Source organism: Balearica regulorum, chromosome 3, assembly GCF_011004875.1.
Source record: "Balearica regulorum gibbericeps isolate bBalReg1 chromosome 3, bBalReg1.pri, whole genome shotgun sequence".
Lineage (NCBI taxonomy): Eukaryota > Metazoa > Chordata > Aves > Gruiformes > Gruidae > Balearica > Balearica regulorum.
Window position 1 is genome coordinate 11,416,857 of NC_046186.1, and position 18,952 is coordinate 11,435,808.

Sequence of the window (18,952 nt, forward strand, 5' to 3'; positions counted from 1 at the left end):
GCAGCCCACCTTCCCGCTAAGGGGCCCATACTCGGCCGTGCCGCCGCCGGGCAAGCGGGGCGGGCAGGGACCGCCCCTCACCGCGGCCGCCGCCTCAGAGTCATCGCCTGGGGGGCGTGGCCAGACCTCGGCTCCGCCCCAAGGGGCGGGAGCGCTCGCGCCTGGCACCAGAGGGCGGGCGGCAGCGAATGAATCGTGTCTTTCTTCTCCCGCTCCCGGAAGTAAAGGAGCGCGCGGCCGGGGCGAACTTCCGGCGGCGGTTGCCAGGGTGACGCGGTTACCAAGGAGGCCGCGCTGGGCCCGCCGCGCCGCGCTGCCGTGAGGAGAGGTGTGGGTCGGCAGACCTCGCCCTCCCGCTCCTCCAGGATGTTCATCTACCTGTGCAAGAAGGTGCTCCTGGGGCACGGAGGAATAGTCGGGGCGGCGGGGGGGGACAGGCAGCCCTCGGGGCAGGCGGAGTTCCCGCTTCCCGCACCCCCCCTCCCCACCCCGACTCCTCCCGGGAGCTCCCCGGGGATTGCGAGCGCGGAGGCCTCGGGGCGCTGAGGGGACCCTCGGGCTTCCTCCCGCTGCTTGTGGTTCTGCTAGTGCTGGTGGTGCGGCCGTGGTCTTTGTCCCTGCCCATAGTGCTGCCCTGCTCGGTCCTGCCTGCTCCCTCTCGGCCTGGGTTTGGGGCTTGGGGTTTCTTTGCTCTTCAGCCGTCTCCCAAGCAGCTGCTCCCCCGAGACGCTGGACATAGCTCTTCAGCTGGAGACCAGCTCGTGGCAAAGCCTTGTGCACTGTGTGATCCCTCTCGCGTGTTTTGTTGCTCACAGCACCTTCTCTGCGCACCTTTGAAGATGTCCTGTTATTATTTACTGCATATGTTAGATTTCCCTTTTCTCAAGTGTTGCGTTGCACAGTTTCACTAGTGCTTGTAATTCTAATTGTCTTCTGTTTTTGCACGTACTGATCCGTTGATAGAAATAAGTTTATCTTGTGTGCTATTGTAGGTGTCTTGGAGGTGTTCAAATGGAGTATTTTAAAATAAAACATGATTATTACAACTATGGAGAGATACAAAATACTTCTTTTTCAGATTGCAATTCCTGGTAATGTTCGGTTAAAATGTATTTCCTGGAATAAGGATCAAGGTTTCATAGCCTGTGGTGGCGAGGATGGATTACTGAAAGTTTTAAAATTGGAAACACAGACAGGTAAATGAGACCTTTTTTTTTTTTTCTTCTTTTCAAGAACAATATCCACCAGACTTCAGAATTCTGAAAGCATAACTCCTTCCATAAGTTACCTGACAATATTATGTGTTTTAAATGTGTACATAGATAGTTATGTATTTGCATAAACATCAAATGTGCTGTCACTTTCTTTTGAATGCTCTGTTTTCCTCGGGCTTGTCTTACATGGCACACGTCATTTGTCTACCTGTTATATCTGCTGAAGTTTTCTTCAGTCCTGCTTCTTTTTTATGGCATACATTTCATTCTTGTTCCTTCTGTATAGGCTTCTAGTTTATTTTGGAACTTAATTCATTGTATCTTGATTTTGTTTGAATGTTCTCTACCATCTTCATAATTTTAGGAAGAAACCTGTGTGAGGTTTTTTTTTTTTAATAAATATGTTCCAAGACAAGTAAAATCTAATAAATTTTCAAATTCTTTTAAGCTTTTTTCTGAATGTAACAAAAAGTGATAGCCGTAGTTGTTGTGTGGGTTTTTCTGTTTTGGGTTTTTTTTCCTGAAAAACTGCTAGACCTTAAAGAATACATACATTTGGATGACAGATGTGAATAGCAAACACATTGAACTGAGGAGTGGAAAATTCATCCCACAGTTACAGTTTACATACTTTTAGGTGAATGATTTTATCTATGTGAATAGTGATTAGACCTGCAGTATTGATAGAGACACAGTAATTTGTATACTTTATTAGGTTTATTTTATAGCTATTTTTATTATTTTTAGATGAAGCAAAAATAAAGGGACTTGCAGCTCCTAGCAATCTTTCTGTGAATCAAACTCTTGAAGGTCATAGTGGTAAGTATCTTTGGGCATTTAATGTACTTCTGATTAGAAAAAAAAAATACAAAATTTTATGATGTTGACAGAGTAATTTTGCTGTAACTTTTTATTATAAGCCTGAAATAAAGATTATCAGTATTCAACTCAGGTGTGTAACAGCTTGGCTGTCTATTTTTACCACGTTATCTGATGAAAGACCTACAGTCAATCTTTCATGATTAGTGAGTGAATTACTGGGTTGAGAATCAAACTGATGTAGTCTCACCTCGGTTGTCCTGGCTGATACGGTGTGTATGATGCAGAATGCGTGCTGCACAAACCAGGCTCTCCTCTACCTGTTACGATTTAAAGTTTGCTTATGGATTTTGCAAGGTTAAGTCTGTGAACTTTGACATTACAGCCTAACCTGTGTTTTGTGTTACCTCAGGCTTCTCTTTTTCCAAATTATTTGGTCCCCATTCATTATCCTGAGAATGAAATACTGATTTTTTTTTTAAGTGGATGATGCTATTGTATATATTATATTACAGAGGGACTTTTTTTACGTGCAGTGCTACTGGTATAGTACTTGTTTTCTCTGACATCAGCGTGGTTAATCTGGAGATGCTACTCAGTTGCATGGGGCTAGAATACATTTTTAATTATCTACATCAAAGATCATGATACATTGCTCCAATACATTTGTTCACGTGCTGCTTTGGTAGGTGACAGATAAAGAATGCTTTATAGCAGAAGAGAAAAGCTAAATTGATGGGCAGTTGATGCTGGAATTTCTGAATGAAAGAAACAGTGATGTTATACTGTGGTTTTTGTTTTTTTTTTAAAAAAGGGGGGGGAACAATTTTCTCTTAACACTGTATATATAAAGTTTTAAATCTGTATGATAGGCTAAAATCAGAAATGAGACTAAAAGCCTTAAGCATTTTTTCTAGTGACACATATGTGGGTAAGCCTGTGGGTTTTTTTGGTTTGTTTTGTTTTTTTATAGTGTCTATGAGATTTCCTTATATGTTATCGTAGCTTTACATTTTCTTCTGAAGAAATCAAAGTTAGTTTTCAGTAAACCTGATCTCTGTTTTAAATATATCTCCATTTTCCCTTTATTGACAAATTGCAGAATGTGTAGGTACGTAGACTGCAGTGTGGTATACAGACAAAGTTTAGAGAGGTTAGAAAACAGGCTAGAGAAAGATAGCTTGTGAAAGTAAAAATTGAATGCAGGGAAATTAGACAGGGACAAATTGAACTCTCACATGAGAGATATTAAATGGTCATTATACATGGGCAATGAGATATGAAAAGAATGCTAAAATCCTTACATTATTTGAAGAAATAGTCTTTTTATGAGGATTTGCAGTTGAAACCTGCCAGCAGTCAGGTTATTTTAGCAGCCTGGTTAAATATGGTCGAAAAAATGAATTGTGAGGAATTGATTTAGTGTATATTTTGAATGGATGTCTTCAATTCTGAAATGGATTACTGTTACCTTCAAAAATCCCTGACATTCAGGGTATCTTTGATTGCATCCATTGATAAAGTTCATGAATGAAATCCTGAAAAACGGAAAGGATGCAGAGGACATGGATGACTATAGTGGTGAGGGCATGAAAGTATGATGCTTGAAATGGCCAAGTACATATCCAGTGTTGAACTGATGAAATAAGTTGCTGTTTAGAAACAGTTTGAAGATGTTCAAGTCAAGTCAAATATTTATGAGTAGGATCCCATATGAGACTTGAGGGTCTGAAGGAATTGTGTGTAGAGCGTTCTTTTTGGTAATCGTGAGGGAGATTTTGTTTTAAAAGTGTAGCACTACTGAGGATCAAGCTACTAAGAGGAAGAAATAAAACAAAACATCTTATGACAGTAAAGTTTTGTCAGCTTCCCAGACTAACATGTCAGAGGTAGTCAGAAACCACAAAACTATGATTTGGGTTTTGCATATTGAGGCAATATTCTGAGCAGAATTTGGAGAGAATGGCTGGGTGACTATAGAAGCAAAAGGAGCTGCTTAGCAGAACTTTGAAAGAGGAAATGAGCGATAGAGAAAGAATGCCTAAAACTAAATCAAAGTCAACAGTGCAAATTTCTGCAAAGCTCCAGGTTGATTAAGTTGGATGTGGTGGATTTTATTAACTTATTTAAATGGTGTAAATAAAAAATGTGTATAATTTTCTAGGTTCTGTCCAAGTGGTGACATGGAATGAACAGTATCAAAAACTGACTACCAGTGATCAGAATGGACTCATCATTGTGTGGATGCTGTATAAAGGTATTTTACAGGACAATTTTGAGATGGGATAATGTTCCCTGTTGTGAGAAATCTTTTTTCTTTTATTTTTTTTCCAGCAGTTTTTACAGTTATTTTTCAGACTTTTTGTTTTACAGACTGTAAAGCTCAAAATAGATTTACAACAATTTTCAAGTTTTTCTTGTGATACTTGTCTACATTTTTTGTAGTGTAGTGGCAAATAAAAAGGCATTTGTCCTGCAGAGCTACCTTAGGAGAAGATATCAGTTCTTAGCCATGTGTTTGATAAACTACTCTAAATTTCTTATTTTCTTATCTCTGGTACTTTATTCCCTTGGAGGAATATAGTATATTGAACAAAAAAAGTAGCAGTGCTTCTTTGTGTAGATTCTATTTTGGGTTTCATTTAATATTTAAATAGTTCTGCAAAGTGCATCAAGCACAGACATACTGGTAGAACTACAGTAACTTAGCAACTCTGCTTAGAACATCAATTAAATACTTTCATAAAAACAATCTTTAGAAATGTTTAATTAAGGGAGTGAACTAATATGGCTAACTGTATTGCTGTAATTGGCTTTTATTGTTCTTGACCTTTTCACACATACATGTTCTTCCTTGGTACACTTATACTCATTTGAAAGCCAGCAAACCTCTCAATCAGATTGACCACTTTCCAACACATGGGAAAGAAAAAGGAAATAAAGGGTTTTCTTTTTCTCTTGGGGATTTTTGTTTAATGAAAAATGGAAACACATAAAATCTCAGCTCAGCTTCTCATTTTAGGAATAAAGAATATTACTTGTTTAATCTTTCTGCCTGATATGTGGTGGCTACTGTCACATTAATCATCTCTTAGTTTTGGAAAAGAACCAGCAAATTACTTACTACATATTCCTATCAAAGACAGTTGTTCTCTATGTTTATGTTTCCTAGTGTATTCTTGTCAGTTCTGAAATTATATAAGGACAGATCTCTTCCTGTAGGGCCCCTCTTGGACTTTGGCTCCCCTCTCCAATTCCTCTTTTGTCAGGTTCTTCTTGGACATAAGTAGCTCACATCTGAACACTGGATTTCACAATAATTATGCCTGTATAGTCTGGGGGACACTATAGCATAGTCTTGCTAAAGATTTACTGAAAGGGCAGAACAACTTTATTTTTAATTCCTTTCCAAAACTTATTGCTTCTGTAGCTTGTTCTATGTTACACTGCAAAGTCGTATGTAACCTACTATCTCATGTTTACTTATAACCAGACCATTCTCAGGTTTTTCCATTTCATTGAACACCTAATTTGATTGCTTGGTAACTTTTATAAACATTTTGTGTGTCTGTACTATGTTTTATTTTATTTTTTTTTTAAACAACTTCAGGAATTCATATTGCTAAGAAATGTCATGATCATCCTATTTGCATATCTTTTGAACTGAGAGTGATTTTACTCTTCAAATTCAGTGATTAGCATGTACCTTGAATCCACTAGAGGACTGTCAAATCAGAAGCATAACTCAGTTTTTCATTCACTACTAATAGGTGCTTGGTATGAAGAGATGATTAATAATAGAAATAAATCTGTTGTTCGAAGTATGAGCTGGAATGCTGATGGACAAAAGATTTGCATTGTGTATGAAGATGGAGCTGTGATTGTTGGATCAGTGGATGGTAAAATTTAAGCTCTACTAATTGTTCTGGTATTACATAGCTTTTGGGTTCAGTATTATGTACATAGTGGCTCTGTTTCTCTAGATAAATACAATGAATAGTTACTTTCTAATTGCTGCTTTGACTTTCTTTAGCTGTTGCAATTTTTACATTGGTAATTTACATCCTATTTTTAATTTTTGTGGTATGTTTATTAAGTACAATCAATGTTCTGTTACAGGCAATCGCATTTGGGGAAAAGACTTGAAAGGTACCCACCTGTGCCACGTGGCCTGGTCCTCTGATAGCAAAGTTTTACTCTTTGGAATGGCAAATGGAGAGATTCACATTTATGACAATCAGGGAAATTTTATTGTAAGTTCATGGTGGTATAATAAAGGTATTAACTTAAAATAGTACGTTTTTCAGGCATAAAAACTTACTTCCTCTTAATTTATTTCATGTTCATTTGTTTAATTGGTGGACTTCAGTACTGAGAACTAAACAAAGTCTTATGGACAAAGTTTTTATTCAAGATCTTTGCAGCTGCAGCTTTCTAATATAAGTATTTCTTGGTAGCTAAATGAATAACACATCAACTAATGTCTTTTTGCCTTGCAATAGTTATTGAAAATGTCAAAATATGCATAATGATACTAATTAAATTAAATTAAGCTTATGTTAAAAGTACTGGTGTGCTTTTAGAATAAAACAGTAGTTTATTTTCCTATTGTTCCTGTCATTCTTTATTACATAAACAATGTTACATGCTTCAGAGCAAACCTGGTAACAACTAGAAAAATGAAAGGAAGTAACTATAATTTGCCGCATTCCTACAACTTAAGTTTACTTATTTATTTTTATCTACTTATTTGGAATATTTGAATATGACTATGACAAAATGCTAAACAGAAGTAAAACACTGACTTTGAAAAAAGCAATGTATTTGGAACCATGTTCTTGACTTTTAGATACCTATTACAGGGAATTTCCTCCTCCTTCCCTTCCCGAAGAAAGTATGTGTTACCCTTCCCATTTTCATTTCTTTAACCCTCCACTGTATCTTTCTTCCTGCTGAGTCATGGTGTTTCTAGCATGTGCTGTAAATTACTCAAATTCTTTAAATAAGTTGTTGTCGCTCCCCCTGCCCCCTCAACCTTTTATCAACAATGTGTGGTTGTACACTCCCTCCCTTCCTCCCTCCCTCCCTCCCTTCCATAGGTTACCTGGTAGCCCTCCTTGAACTGATCCAGGGTACTCTCATCTTTCAGAAAAAGCCCTTACCTATGTTACCAGATGTACAGGGCTAATTATTACAAAAGTAAACTTATCTTAATTGGTGTTCTAATTTGGACACTTTCCCAATTATTTTTATATATTATTTAAGAGACTTTCATGAAGAAAAAGCTGACAAAAGGTTTCTTTTAAAAAAGAATAAAATCTTGTGGCCAGGAATGGTTTGAAATTATTTTTATTTTTTTGCAAAATTCCAGTGGGGTTCCTCATGTGTGTGCACCTGTGTGTGGTGGAATTTTTTTTGTGTTTTTTTTTTTTTGTTTGTTTTTAAATTACTTTTCAAAGAATGAAAATGCCAACATTAAAGTACGTCTTTGTAGTTAAAAATATGGTTTATATGTCTGATCTGGCTTTGAATAAGGAAGTTTTTCAAACTCTTAAAGTTTTGCGAATGTGAAAATTTTTCTTGGGACAGGAAAAAAATTTGCATAGACATCCAGTCTTTTGCAAGGTATCAGTAAAGATAGAAATTGTTCTTCAAAATAGCATGCTGTATATGACTTCAAATAATTAACAATTCTTGTCTAGGTGAAAATGAAACTGAGTTGTTTGGTGAATTTAACCGGAGCATTCAGTATTGCTGGAATACACTGGTATCATGGTACAGAAGGCTACGTTGAACCAGACTGCCCTTGTCTTGCCGTCTGTTATGACAATGGAAGATGCCAGATAATGAGAGATGAGAATGACCACAGTAGGTACAAAATGTGGGGTGCTAAGTACTGAGCTATTCTTGACCCAAAACCTCTACTTGTGTTTATATTCTTAATGTCTATTTCTTAAAAACTAGATCCTGTATTGATTGACACTGGTATGTATGTAGTATGTATTCAGTGGAATCACTGTGGAAGCGTATTGGCGGTGGCCGGCTCCCTAAAAGCAACTTCTCAAGATAAAGATGTAAACATTGTGCAGTTCTATACTCCGTTTGGTGAGGTAAAAACATTTAGTATATAATTTAAATGATTTTTTGTCTTAGTATTTTTGTCTATGCGGGCATTACTGGTGGAATTTGGATGCCAAAATGTAGATGTTTAGTGTGTTTAATGTACTCTAAGGTATCTAGGATATCCACCTAGATCTGGAAAGATGACAGGACCAGGTACACTTTTGGAACAGCAAGTTTGTGGCCAGTGTGAAAATCCAAGTGCATCTCATAAACCACTAAACGATGGGATCTATATAGTGCCTAAATGTGAACACCTAACTCAGATACCTGAGATCAGGCTATAGACAGTAAAATTGTAGAATGCTTGGGCAGCAGTTAAGATGCTCACTTAACATCTGTGTATCAAATCTGGAAGTACTTGTCTTTCTCCACTGGCTGTGTAAGACACTCAGGCATCTCTAGATTAGGAGTTCAAAATTAGGCAGTCAATCCTCCCCTCTATTTTTATGGAATCAGTAAAACTGAGAAAACAGCATCTGGTATCAGTGAAAGCAATGGCTCTGAAATGTGAGAAAAGGTAAACTGTTTCTAATTTCATTTGTCTGTTGGGGATATTGTTTTGTAAATCTTTTTGTACTTCCTGTCTTTTTTATAAGATGTCTCTCAACTGTTCAACATTTAATAACTTTCCTATATATTTTTGTTCATGGTGCTACTCTTGCCTTGCAAGATAATTTCAGGTAATTTCACTTTGCCTCCTAGTAATATAGCTGGAAATCAGTAAGTTAGTTTTAGGTAGCAGAGTATGAGGAAGTTTGTCCCTTGTACAGAGGAGGTACTTGCCAGCCCTGAGGGTAATTGTGCAAGGATTGAGCTGTGAGCTGTGCTGCAAAAGGGGTTAAGATCCAACATCATCTGTAGGAGTTTCCTTAGTTGAAAGTATTAAATGGAACCAAAGATTTTGGCAATAATGTTACGTCTCTGGTTGCTAATGTCCTTCAGATTAACTGAAACAGATGTTCCAGATTCTGTATCTAGTGTTTAGAAGTAAATTCTTTAGATTTTAGAACTGTTTTGTACTAGATCTGATATTCAGGTGTGGACTTAACTTTTTGGAAGATGGTATCTTCTGTGAATAGTGTGTGACCAGCATTTGAACTTGGTATTTGCATCTGATCAAAGGCATGAAATAATGAAATTACACAGTTTAGTACTTGATAACAGTTTATTTAGGCACAAAGTTGTGCCATCGAAACAAAAGTTAGATCTAAGCATAAGTATCAGTGTTCTGCTCAGAAAAAAACCTGTATTTTTTTAAAGCCTAAAATTATTGAAAATCTTACAGTAAATAGTAGATTAATGTATCCTTTATTACATACATCTATATTATTTGAAAACAAAAAGCTTCCCACAAACAAGTGTTCTGTGGGACTAAGTTTATAGTTTTTGAAAACATTATTTTTTTAATTGTTTCCTTCATTCAACTTCAGATTCTAGAGACAAATAAAGATATAAAAAAAGATGGAAAGTATATTTCTTTGCTAGCTTTTAAATTGTAAATGGACATCTAATTGCCTTTCATAGCCCTTTTTTAAAAGAGAACAGAGGAAAACGTCCATTGTCTCTCTGCAAATTGTGTACCTCTGCAGCTGATTCATTGTATGCTCTTGACAGAGATTAGCTAGATGTTTTTATTTGTTTATTGCTGTGGTTAAGGGTGTTGTACATCAACTGACTGATACACTTCCAAGCATAAATGAAACTTCTGAGGCATGTCAGGTATCAGTACTGTTGTTGTGTTTATCTAAGTAGCAACTGAAATTATAAAGGTGATTCAAATTATCACCGAAAGGAAAAAATGTTTATACTGTCATTCTCCATCTATTATTTATTTTTGTAAGTTTGAACTATCACCGAGTCCTGTTGTTTCTTTCTCCCTGACAAAAAAAGAATTGAGGCAAAAGAACACTTTATGGTAATGCATGTTAAATATCTCTACCTTTGTTTGCATGTGTATTGTAAGTTGGGAGTCATTATTGGGTACTATAAAGAAGATCTATGTTTGGTTTTCATCAACTATCAAAACTGTTGTTTATGTATTTTAGAGTGGTTTTCCTATGATAAATTCAGAATCTTTTCCTTTCCTTGTTTTAAACAAGCATTTGCGCACACTGAAAGTTCCTGGCAAACAGATATCTGCCTTGTCTTGGGAGGGAAGTGGACTGAAAATTGCACTAGCTGTCGATTCTTACATATATTTTGCAAACATTCGCCCAGATTACAAGGTATGTAGTAATGTGGCACTTAACTGTATTAATAAGTTTCCTGTTACTTATTCTCTTTCTGAATGGTTTGAAAAAGTAGCTTTCTCTAATATATAACTCAATGCTTAACTTATTGCTGTTTGATCAGCACTACTGACTTGAAGTTTTAATGGAATTTGAGTGTCTGTCTTGGTGATGGAATGACTTAGCCATTGCTTTTATAATGAATTAGTGATTTTATTTTCATAATAAGGAAATGTATGCTTTGTTAATATTAACAGAATTGGGCGTGATTATAAATTTGGTAGTAATCGAGGCTGTCATATAGGTAAGGCTCCAGTGTTTTCATTACTGTTTGGTTAAACTGCGTGGGCTAAGTGATACAATGGGAATTGTTTGAGCCTTACTTTTACTGTCATTTTTTTGGTGGTGAATTATTAGTTTGAACCAGGAGAATTGTGTAGAAACCTGAACAGTAGAAATTAATGCAACGTGATAGGCGTACTTACATTTCAATTCCCAATATACTTTTTACAAATGTGTACTCAGCTAATTCTAAATAATGTTTTTATCTTGTCTACCGTATGGGGTTTTTTTTGTTAGATTTTTAAAGAGGTAGGACTATTTCACTTAAAATTACAGTTTAACAAAAAATAGTGATAACTGTCAATTGTACAGTATTGTATACTTTTTTTTTCCCCAGCACAGGATATGTTCTTTAATCATCAGTGTGTAACCACTATGATTAAAGAGAGAGAGTGTAATGTGAGGAACATACTGCAGCTATATTGAAAGGTATTGTTCCACTCAGTTGTGAAAAACCATTGGTCAGGGAGTTATAAACACAAAACTGCTAGGAAGCAATCTCAAATAGTTTGTTGTAAATCTGCTGGAACAGACTTTGGAAATTTGAGCTGGAAAATAGTCTTGCAGGAAATGCTACCTAATGTTTATTCTGGGAAATGTGTAACAGCTGGAACACAGGCCTATTGCTTTTTCTTAAACTCATTAGTATCTATGAGACCATGTTTATTTCAAGATCTGGCACAGTTTGCAAATGAATAATATTTTGAAACCTTAGTTTTAGAAACTGCATGTGTAAGCTCTTTTTTTTCCTTTTGTATATTTAAAGTTCAAAACAATGTGCTCTAATTAATTAATTTCTGCAGCAAATAAACTCTTAACCTGTTGGTAGTATACTCAGTTTCAATGTTAAATATTTTTATGGTAAATGATGTATATAATACATATTACTATTGCTATGTTCTTTTTTATTATATCTATAACTCCCTTTTTGGAACTAGGTATTCTAAAAGGTGACAGTCATTAAATGGTAGTGATTCAAAACGGTCATTCACTTAGGCTGGATTGGAATTAATGACCTGGAGATGAAGTGTTAGTATCCCATTACCAATCTACTGAATAATCTGGTTTTCTGTATTTTTCAAGTATTAACATAATAAGAAAAGGGGGGTCTAATATGACAGTAAAAACTATGAATTGAGCTGATCTCTTTTAAACTATTCATAGTTAATGTGGCATCTTTTTGGAGTTCTAATACTAAGTTAGAGTCTATAGCTGTAGTTATATTTCTTCTGGTGTATTCACCTTGTCCAAATCTACATTGGATTTCACTTTATATCCTCATCATCTAGTATTCTGGGGTCCTTTGCCACTTCTTGTATCAGTTTTAGATTTGACAAACATGTTTTACAGTTTACTGACTTGCTACCTCATAACTTACTCCTTTCATATAAATTTTGAATATTCAGAATAGTATAAGTTCCAGTTTGCATCTCTAGGAAGGATCCTGTGGGTATTGATCTTGGTTGTCAAAACCTACCTTTTATTCCAATCCTTTTATTTTTCTTCCTGTACCTGAACTTGATTTTCTTGAAAATCCGAGTAGGTCATAGTTAGTTGGGTCATCTTCATTCGCATGTCTGTTACTTCTCTGAAAGATAATAAATAATAATAAATGATAATAATAAATGAATAAGGTGCAACTTCCAGGGCTAAAAACATGATGACTGTCCAGTGTGTTGTTTTTATCCATGTCCATCTAATTCCATTGTTTATTGTATTATTTTTACTTTTTACATCTCAACCTTGTGTGAAAATTGGATTTACTGATTTGTGATTCCTGGAATCACAACGCTTTTTATATCTGCCCTCTCCTGTTCCTCTGACTATACTCCACAACATTGTGTTTGAATTCCTGTAGAACCCTACTTGGGTGAAAACCATTGGGTTCTGACAATTTATTACCATTCAGTATATAGATGTATTCTAAACATTATTTTGCTGATACTTTAGTTTATTGTCTCAGTTTCATTCCCTCTGGAGTGTGGGAACCCTTCTGGCCAGCTCTCTAACAAGCTTTCTCCTCTCTCTAGTAAATGCTGATGCAGAGAATTCTATTAGTTTTTCTACAATTGTATCATCATCCTTAAGTGGTTTGCTTTATACCTCATTTGTTTTTTCAGCTTCACCTCCCTTCTGAGATATTTTCTGATTCTGCTGTGTTAGAAAGGGTTTTCATTATTAATTTCTATAATTTAAATCAGTTGAATGCAATAAAATACATCTCATGGTTTTTACAGTGTTTGGATATTCCATTTCTTCTTTTGCCTTTTTGCACTTTCTCCTACTTGTTAAATGAATAATTATATTCTCCTGGGGGGAAGGGAGGGTTTTTGTCATGTTACTGATACGGAAGAGGTGATGGAGTTCTTATAGTGCTCTAATATAATTGCTTATTTTTGTCTGCTTCAGGAATCTCACTGTTTGATGTGTTTATTGTATTTCCCTTGGGAAATGAACTTTGGGTTTACAATTCAATAGTCATAGAGCAAGCGTTTTCATGGCAGAAACCATCATACATAGTGGGTATTTCTGTGTACCCACTGAACAAGGAAGAAACAAGATGAAATGAGATCTTGTCACATTTTGAGGTTGATTGTCCAATTCTGATTGCGATAGGTTATTCTGTGTGATGGGAAGGCTTTTTTTGCCAGTTTAATGTTATGCAAATAACTTACTACTGGAGCTGTGTTCACATACTTTTAAGAAATCAGTTCATCACTTGACAGGTAAAGAATATTGAATACTGATCATATATATGAAATAAACTCTTTCATAGCTGTGAACAATTTTTTTTTAATTGAATTCTTACAATTTCTGATAGGTTTTATCAAAATTGTCTCTCTTGGCAGTGGGGTTACTGCTCCAATACAGTCGTTTACGCATATACGCGACCTGATCGTCCAGAATACTGTGTAGTCTTTTGGGACACAAAAAACAATGAGAAGTACGTGAAATACGTCAAGAGCTTGATTTCTATAACAACTTATGGAGATTTCTGTGTTTTAGCAACTAAAGCAGATGAAAATCAACCTCAGGTAAAGTCTTTATTTTAATTTTCACTTGAAATGCTCTGTTCCACGTGTCAGTGCTTTACAGCCAGAATAAGATTAAATGTAAAATTCTGAATCTGTCTCAGTCTGTCATTCAGTTGTCATTTGACAGAATGGCACTTGAAGGGGCTCAGTGTTTAAAAACAAAGAACCTCATCAAACAACAAAGTAATAGCAAAAATGTGCAGAACTCATAAACCGCCTCTATATTTTAACTCCTTGTACCCATTAGTAACTTAATGAAAACTGCAGCCTTCAAGGTTAATGTTTCTTTAGAAATATTTAGAACAGTTCTCCGAAGAAAAGCTAAAAGCAGGAGAACATCAGAATGGTAACAAAGCAGGGAAAAAAAGGGGAATTTTTTAGGTGATATAAATCACATGTTGCTACAAACTGGTCCATTTGTTTATTTATTTATTTAAAATGTAGTGACAAATGACATGATAAATGTATCCTTTGGTTAATATATGTTCCGTTAGCATGATGCTAACTGTTACGCAATTTTTCTTACTACATTATTTTCTGAAATGTTTTCTATATCACTTGCATATTGCTTGCAAAGGAGGAGCATGAGATGGAGTCAATTGGCGCAACGGTAAAAAATGTTTTAGTGCAGCTTTGCTTGATTGTGGCATAAATGGTGTACTGTCATATGGATTGAAAATATGATGGTGAAATTGAGCGCAATGAAATGAGATTTTTCTAGGTTGTATTTTTAAAATAGGAAACAAACAGTGGAAGGACTTAGTGTAACTCTTGAGAATAAATAAGACATTTAATTTTTGCATCTGAAAATTACAGATAATAAGCATCTTTCAATTATTTCAAAATGGTTCCAGTGTAATTATTAACACTGTTAGGGGGTCAGCTTTTAGGAAATGAAGTGAACAAGCTTATCCTTTGGGTAGCAGTTCATTAGAGTTGCTTTCTGAAAAACAGATTTATTTTGCAATAGATTTTGGTCATTAGAAGTGTGATTTCAAGAGGGCAAAATGTACAGCAATAGCCGATGGGGCAAAAAAAGACTAATTTCAGCAGGAACCATTTAAAGGTACGTGAATGTCAGTAAGTTATGAAGAACTGAATGTTGATACCCATAGCAAGGCTTGAGCTTTCTGCTGTGATCAAATCAGACAGTGCAAACTCCCTTGTCCTGGCACCACCACGTAGCTTGTGCAGCCTCTGTCTTGGATGCTGTTACTCCATCACCCCTTGGCAGTCTCTGGTCTACTGACTTAGAGTCTCAGAAATAAGTAAAAAGGGCATAAAAGAGAAATTGATTAAAGAGTGAATGCTGGGATAATTTACCAGAATTAAGAATTAGTATAAACATAATGGAAACAAACAATAAATAGTTTAAAAAGCCAGGTGTGGTTTCCTACAGAGGTGGAGGCTCAACGTAATTTTTGTGGAAAAGAGAAACTCGAGAATGCTGGTGGAAAGTTTAATTCATGAACAAATAAATAAAAATATTATTTTTGAGAGGTGTTTATTGGTGGCAGAACCAGAAAAAATGTTGAATTGAAAGAAATTCTTGTTCAGATCTTTTTCTTTGAAAGAATGGAGTTAATACAGCAGCTGAAAAGCTAAATTCTGCTGTTCTCATGGGATTAATAAACTATCAATCTGCCAGTTTAAAGGGGTAAGCTATACAGCTGCTGTAGTCTGCTACCACAATTACATGAATTGCTCAGGAGACAAAAGAGCTATGAAGAACTAATTATCTTCCATTTCCTGGAGAGTCACAGCAGTGAAGTTTTGGCAGCCCTGTATTTTATTTATTTATTTTTTTAAATCCAAAGACTTTACAGTGAAAGTTGCTACTTCCACACTTCTCATTCAAGACATTCTTATTTCCCTGTGCAATCATCTTAAAGCCATTTAATCCTTGATTTAGGTCTGGAAAAATAAATACATCAGCAGTGACAATGAAGCATTGGTGTCTAGGTCAATTTTTATTTATTTGCATCTTCCTGAGTTTAACAGACCAATCCAAGGTATCTGTGCTATCAAAGCCTTCCCGAGCAGGATTACAAGAAGGACAAAACTCATCAGTTTTGTAGTATTTGTGATACTGCAGGGCAGAGAGATAGCCTTATTCACAATTCTCCCCACATTGTAGCCCTCTTGGAGGTTCAAGGAGATTGAGGTTTCCTTGAAGGGTAGAACAACTTCTGGGAGCCAGCAAATGGGTCCAGTGCAGTTTATTGGATTATCCTTTGCATGAACAGCTAGGCAAGAGTTGAGTCACTGAGAAATTGCTGGTGTATCATGCTAGTAAATAATCTCAGTGCCCCATAGAGCAGGGAGTGAGACACTGGCTGTCTTGCCTGTGTGTTATCTGTGGACTCTGCTGGTGGTACATCCTGCATATTGTATTTTGCCTGGCATACTTGTTCCTTTGCTTAAAACAGCTGGTCATTTTCCTGTTTTGTGCTTGGCTTCATTTATAGTGCTAATTGGCAAATATCTCATTACTCTAATGCTTATGCTGCTTTATATTTACTGCAGTCATGGCCCCTCTGTTTTCTCTCGCTGATCAGCATTAGACTGTGTGAAATGTGGGTTATGAGATACATCTTCACAGAAAACCTTGTACACCTTACTAATTTACAAAAAAATGTGGTAGTAATGACACTTACTTTTATTTCCATACAGTATGTGCTGGTTCTCTGCAATTCTATTGGCACTCCCTTGGATCCAAAATATATTGATATTGGTAAGCAACTTGCAATAGTCTTATTCTGCTGGGTTTTTTCTAGTCTTTATAATGAATTTCTTATGCAAGTCTGTTGTTCAATGAAACAATCACTGTGTGCTAACACCCGTTGCATCCAAATATTGTGACTTTCTGTTGTATACATGGTTGTAACTATGATTTTATATTGGCTTCTCACTTCTACTTGGACACTCCCTAATGTAATAAACATATAATCATGGGTTCCCAGGTTGTGAACTGTAATTAGTGTTGGAAGTGACCTATTAATTACTCTATTAGTAAAAACAGTGGCATATAAAACCGGTCCTATTCCTTGTAAAACTTGGCTAAATGTAAACTGATTCTTCCAGTTAATAGAAACTATTTGCAATAGAATTTTTTAAAATTGTTACTTTTCCTTTTTTTTTAAAAAGAATGTTCTTGGTGATTCACATTTTCCTTCACAACAGTGGTAATTCAGCTCCTTATTAAGAAAATGTACTTTTTTGAAGAGAGTCCTGTTTCTCAGAGCAATTGAAATAGTTTGATCTGGACTTTAATTTAAAAATAACATGTTGCTGCTTCCCAAATATCTTAAAGATCAATTTCTCATATTTCAGTATTGATGATATCTTTTCCTTATCATTTTTATTATAATTGTTTTATCTAAATAGTTTCAGATTATAAATTAAATGTAATAAATAAATGAATCAGTAGACTATAACAGAAGTATGAAAATAACCCAAATCCTAAATAGATCTGAATTCTAGGTTTTCCCTACTGCTTGTTTGCTGCAAGTGTTTTACAGAACACTGTAAACCACAGTTTTCTGAGAGTTTTGCTAGAGAATAAAGAACATTGATTTTTCCTTTCCAACAGCTGTGGGAAGTGCGGACAAACTGACAAATTAATCACCTTTTTGATTAATTAATCCACTTTTATTTGTTCTGGTTTTCAATTTATTTTTGGTTTGTTATCCAAATAGATCTGAATTTGGATTCAGAGTAGACACTGTGAACCCCATTTGCCATTTTCTTTTTGAAGCTTGATTCTTTGACTAACTTTTCTGTTTTGTTGAAAGGCTAAATCATTCATAATGAAGTTTTAGCAAAAATATTTGTTTTTGAATGAGATAGGAGAGTGTAGTTATTTAAATTAAAAGTACATACTTATTTTTAGAACCTCTTAGCTATAAAATGGTGGTAGTAGAAGGTGTATTTAGCAGTAGACATCTAACTTGATCCACAGCTGCTCTGGGCAATTCCAGTGTCATACCACCCTCACAGGAAAGAATTTCTTCCTCACATCTAATCTGAATCTACCCTCTTTTAGTTTAAAGCCATTACCCCTTGTCTTATCACTCCATGCCCTTGTAAATAGTCCCTCTCCAGATTTCCTGTAGGCCCCTTTAGGTACTGGAAGGGTGCTCTAAGGTCTCCCCGGAGCCTTCTCTTCTCCAGGCTGAACAATCCCAACTCTCTCAGCCTGTCCTCATAGCAGAGGTGCTCCAGCCCTCTGATCAGCTTCATGGCCCTCCTCTGGACTCGCTCCAACAGCTCCATGTCCTTCTTGTACTGGGGACCCCAGAGCTGGATGCAGTACTGCAGGTGGGATCTCAGGAGAGTGGAGTAGAGGGGGAGGATCACCTCCCTTGACCTACTGGTTGTAAACAAAAAACCAAAATATTTTCCCTACTTGTGCCAAAAAGAGATGTAGCTATTGTAACAAGAAATGTCATGAAGTTTTTTCAATGTAAATTGCCTTCTAGAGCCATTGTTTCATGCTCTGTGCAAAAAAGTAACTCTTCTTTCTAAATTAGTCTCATTAGAGAAGTTAGTTCCAAGTCATAGTGCTAATACTTGGCGTTAGTATTAAACGATAAACAAAGCAGCCATTCTGTCTGATGAAATAGATGGGAAAAGTGCCTAGCAAAGTTTTGGTAAGACAGAAATGATGAGGAAAGTAAGGTGAAGATCTTTAAGAAAAGGAAGTCACTACAATTCACAGAAGAATATAGGTAGGGAAGAAAAAAGCAACCAAAGAATAGAAGTAGTAGAGATCATTAAGAGTATTATTTTCCTCAACCAGTGCTACTAAACAGTTTTATTATATATTAACTAAGTTTGTAAGTGTAATTTTCTAATACTGTTCAGTTTCTCAGTGACAGCAGGAGGAAATCAGCTATGAGTCAAATATTTATTGTGAAATTCATGCTGTATATTGTAGATCATAATTAAAATGAAGAGTATCCTGCTATGATGAATGAGTTTGACTTCTTTGTCTTATGGGATGTGTAAGAAATACTGTGGTACTTTTCAGTCTCATAATTTCTGTTTATGTCAGTTTGATGCCCTCTTGCCGCCTTTTACAATAGGGGTGGTACATCAGATTCTTAGGGAATAAAGTGCCCAGGAAATTCAATACCAAGAATTTTACAGTGTGTGGAAGGAAAAAAAAAAACCAACCAAAACCTGAGAA

The 18,952-nt window shown here is 36.0% G+C and overlaps 1 protein-coding gene across 2 annotated transcripts in view; it reads left to right on the forward strand.

Moving 5' to 3' along the window:
* The first annotated feature begins 217 nt into the window (after positions 1-217).
* Positions 218-18,952, forward strand: part of WDR35 (WD repeat domain 35) — a 47,481-nt gene continuing 28,746 nt past the window's right edge. For both annotated transcript variants that reach the window (XM_075750549.1, XM_075750550.1), the window contains exons 1-11: positions 218-390; positions 1,079-1,196; positions 1,962-2,033; positions 4,198-4,290; positions 5,804-5,932; positions 6,153-6,286; positions 7,736-7,901; positions 7,998-8,143; positions 10,256-10,381; positions 13,576-13,761; positions 16,435-16,495. In XM_075750549.1, the coding sequence (XP_075606664.1) occupies positions 367-390; positions 1,079-1,196; positions 1,962-2,033; positions 4,198-4,290; positions 5,804-5,932; positions 6,153-6,286; positions 7,736-7,901; positions 7,998-8,143; positions 10,256-10,381; positions 13,576-13,761; positions 16,435-16,495 (1,255 nt within the window). In that variant the 5' untranslated portion in view covers positions 218-366. The remainder of the gene's footprint in view (positions 391-1,078; positions 1,197-1,961; positions 2,034-4,197; positions 4,291-5,803; positions 5,933-6,152; positions 6,287-7,735; positions 7,902-7,997; positions 8,144-10,255; positions 10,382-13,575; positions 13,762-16,434; positions 16,496-18,952) is intronic.